The following is a 3,557-nucleotide window of genomic DNA, read 5'->3' on the forward strand; positions in this document are numbered from 1 at the left end:
ATGTAACCAACTAAGCTAAATCCCCAAAAAGGGACGCCCCTACTAGGAGGCTAGTAGAAGGGCAGATATAGCTAAGGTAATTTTCCTGTGACATCTGAAATCTCGGGCTCCCGCTCGTTACATAAGCACATTACGATACTTTTCGACGCAGCTAGACCTCTCAAGGCGGTGGTAAAGAAGGGGCAGTAAAAGCCTAAGTGATAATTAATGGGACGCAGATGTGATAAATCATAAAACAGCAGTTGTTTACCAGCCGGCGCGGAATGGGGCTAGCCGTTTCCTACCAGAATGTCACGGATAGGAAAAAGGCAAATGCCGTAAAGCAGAGATATCCTTTGAACCTGATCTCTGACACTGTCATAGTCTTGGGCTGTCGGCCCAGACTGTAGATAGTTGGCCTTGAGGCCTGAGGCATCCTCACGATGGCTGGTGACTCACTGGTGAGATATTTTGTCGGAACTCCGCGGCTATTACTTAGTCACCGCACCTTGTAGATTACATAAGATTACATAAGCCTGGGTATATATACCCGTCAAGGTAAACTATGTACTTCTGACCGAATACAAGCATCTCACTGCCTCTGAACAGGTATCCTGTTGTTTCCGTGATTGATTGACACGCCAAAACGATCAACACTGCCGCATTCTAACTAATCCTAGCAGACCCAGAATCCCCTAACTACGTACAGAAATAGGAACGCCGTCGCAAATTAAACTTAGCCAGGGTTGGTGCTATACAGAACTGCAAGTCCCACATTGACATCTGAGTACTGATTACTGAGTAGAGACCTGTCAAGTAGCCTGCATTTTCCCCAGGGCAGCAATTATGCTTTGATACTTCAAATCGGCTGCAGGAGAGATGATTGACAGTTAGAAAAACGTGCCGACTCTTGATTCGACGCCATGTGATAGCGGCAGCCTTGTTCTTTTTTGACCGACTAGCCAGTCGAACTGTGAATCCGGCCGGGGCAAGGCGCAGAGCGCAACCTCATCCTGAAGCTTAATGGCATTTCTCCGCCTCTTATGGCGACAACCAAGCCAACCTCCACATCGCTATTCAAATCACCCCCATGGATCCTCTCAGCATCACTGCGAGCATCATTGCTATTCTGCAGCTCACGAGCAAGGTGATCGAGTATCTAGGTGATGTCAAAGATGCCCCCAAAGAGCGTGCCCGTCTGGTCACCGAAGCCTCACACATTAACGGCCTCTTGTTGGATTTGGCGTCCCATCTCGCTGAAGGACACTTAAAAGAACTCTGGTACAATACGATCAAGTCGCTAGCTGCTCCAAATGGCGCACTTGATCAGTATAAGGCCGATCTGGAAAAATTTCAGCGTAAGGTTGTTGCCAGCGGAGCAGGGAAGGTCATGCATTCACTCGTTTGGAAATTCAACAAAGCAGAAGTCGATGGCATGCTCTCAAGGATGGAACGGCTGAAAAGCCTCATCCTGATTGCCCTGGGGATGGACCACCAGTAAGGCCATCTACCCACGTTCTTTACAGAAATTCGTTCGCCTGACATATCTTAGCAAACTATCTCAAGCCATGAACAACGATATCAAAGACATCAATACACAAGTTCACGCAGTTCGACACAGCCAACAACATCAACGTCATCAAACCATCGCTGGATGGATATCTCCCTCTGACTTCCCCGCCCAGCAGTCAGACTTCATAGGCAGAATTGAAGAGGGCACTGGTCAGTGGTTCCTTGATTCAAGCGAGTATGCAACCTGGCTGCGTACACCGAAGTCTACGTTGTTCTGTCCGGGTATCCCAGGCGCCGGCAAGACCATGCTAGCGGCGATCACGATCGACCGTCTTTCACGGACCGAAGCCAGCGACGACATCGGATTAGCTTACATCTACTGTAACTACAAATCAGAGGCGAGTGTTGATGTCTCAGCCTTATTAGCTGCCCTTCTCCAACAACTCGTCCAGTCACGGCCTACTATCGATGAACCGATCTCAAGTCTATACGAGAAGCATACCCGTCGTGGTACCAGGCCATCTCTCCAGGAGATATCTACAGCTCTGCAGGTAACGCTAAAGAATTTTTCCAGCGTTTATATTGTTGTCGACGCGCTGGACGAGTGTCCAAATAAAGATGGCACGCGCAACCATCTCCTTACCAAACTTAAGGATACTCAACAAGAAGCAGATTTGCGGCTTATGGTTACATCTCGCTTTATCCCAGATATAGAAGCGAAGCTCGAGTCGACACCAATACTAGAAATTCGAGCAAGAGGTGCCGATGTGAAACGATTCGTCAGAGGCCAGATATGCCGACTACCCAACTGCATTCAGCGCGACCATCAATTGCAGAGTATCGTAGAGGACAAGGTTATAGAAGCAGTAGACGGCATGTAAGTGAATTGATTATCTTACCGAGCACCCATGCTTATAACCTTGTAAGGTTCCTTCTTGCTCGTCTACATGTAGATTCGCTTCTCGACAAGCGAACTAGAGCCAAGGTACAAGCTACGCTAAAAACTCTTCCTAGAGGCCCAGAAGCTCTTGGTGAGGCCTATAAGGACGGGGTCCAGAGGATAGGAACTCAGCTGCCTGAAGACACCGCGGTCGCAGTTACGGTTCTCTCTTGGATCACGTATGCCCAGCGTCTACTAACCGTGAACGAAGTCTGTCATGCTCTGGCAATCAAGAACGGTAATCGTGAACTGGACCGCGATAACATTCCGGACATTGACGATGTCATTTCTGTGTGTGCCGGCTTAGTCATCGTGGATAAGGAAAGCAACATCGTCCGCCTCGTTCACTATACCACGCAGGAATACTTTGAGCAGATCCGCGAGATATGGAACCCAACTGCTCAACAGGAGATTGCGTCTGCTTGTCTGACTTACCTCTCGTTTCATGTATTTCGTGACGGCAGCTGTTCTAGCGACGACGATTTAGACAGTAGGCTAAAAGAGTATCCACTCTTAGACTATGCTGCTCGATACTGGGGTTATCATATAAGGAGTGTTCAGGAAGGAGTATCAGAGGTAGCATACCGCTTCCTCCAGAACAACGGCTTCTTATCCTCCGCCACTCAAGCAGTGTCGATTCCCAAGTACCGGTATCCCGGATTTAGCCAAAGATTTCCAAAACATACCACCGGGTTGCACTTGTCGGCAAGGTTCGGGTTAGTCCAGCTATTGATGATAGCGCTTCTTCATTCAGAATATAATATTGCAGCCAGACCCGACCTGAGCGACAGCTATGGCCGGACGCCGCTATCGTATGCGGCAAAGGGAGGACACGAAACCGTAGTCCGGCTACTGGTCGAGCGGGACGACGTCGCGACGGGCTCGAAGGACAAGGACGGCCGGACGCCGCTGTCGTGGGCGGCAGAGCGAGGATACGAAGCGATAGTCCAGCTACTGGTCGAGCAGAATGACGTCGCGGCGGACTCGAAGGACAAGGATGGCCGGACGCCGCTGTCGTGGGCGGCAGAGCAAGGATACGAAGGGATAGTCCGGCTGCTAGTCGATCGGGACGACGTCGCGGCCGACTTAAAGGATAGGCTCGGTCAGACGCCGCTATCGTGGGCGG

The 3,557-nt window shown here is 50.1% G+C and overlaps 2 protein-coding genes across 2 annotated transcripts in view; both read left to right on the forward strand.

Moving 5' to 3' along the window:
- Positions 1–1,069: 1,069 nt before the first annotated feature.
- On the forward strand, positions 1,070–1,480 carry P152DRAFT_405828 (uncharacterized protein; the record flags this gene model as incomplete). The annotated part of the gene is made up of 1 exon (XM_033676837.1): positions 1,070–1,480. One exon carries the CDS (start codon positions 1,070–1,072, stop codon positions 1,478–1,480), a length of 411 nt encoding a protein of 136 aa, XP_033529895.1.
- A 67-nt stretch (positions 1,481–1,547) lies between these two features.
- Positions 1,548–3,557, forward strand: part of P152DRAFT_405814 (ankyrin) — a gene marked incomplete at both ends in the record, with an annotated part of 3,397 nt that continues 1,387 nt past the window's right edge. Inside the window, 3 exons of the mRNA XM_033676835.1 lie at positions 1,548–2,368; positions 2,419–2,581; positions 2,666–3,533. Coding sequence (XP_033529896.1) covers positions 1,548–2,368; positions 2,419–2,581; positions 2,666–3,533 — 1,852 coding nt within the window. The remainder of the gene's footprint in view (positions 2,369–2,418; positions 2,582–2,665; positions 3,534–3,557) is intronic.

Source organism: Eremomyces bilateralis, assembly GCF_010015585.1.
Source record: "Eremomyces bilateralis CBS 781.70 unplaced genomic scaffold P152scaffold_39, whole genome shotgun sequence".
NCBI lineage: Eukaryota > Fungi > Ascomycota > Dothideomycetes > Eremomycetales > Eremomycetaceae > Eremomyces > Eremomyces bilateralis.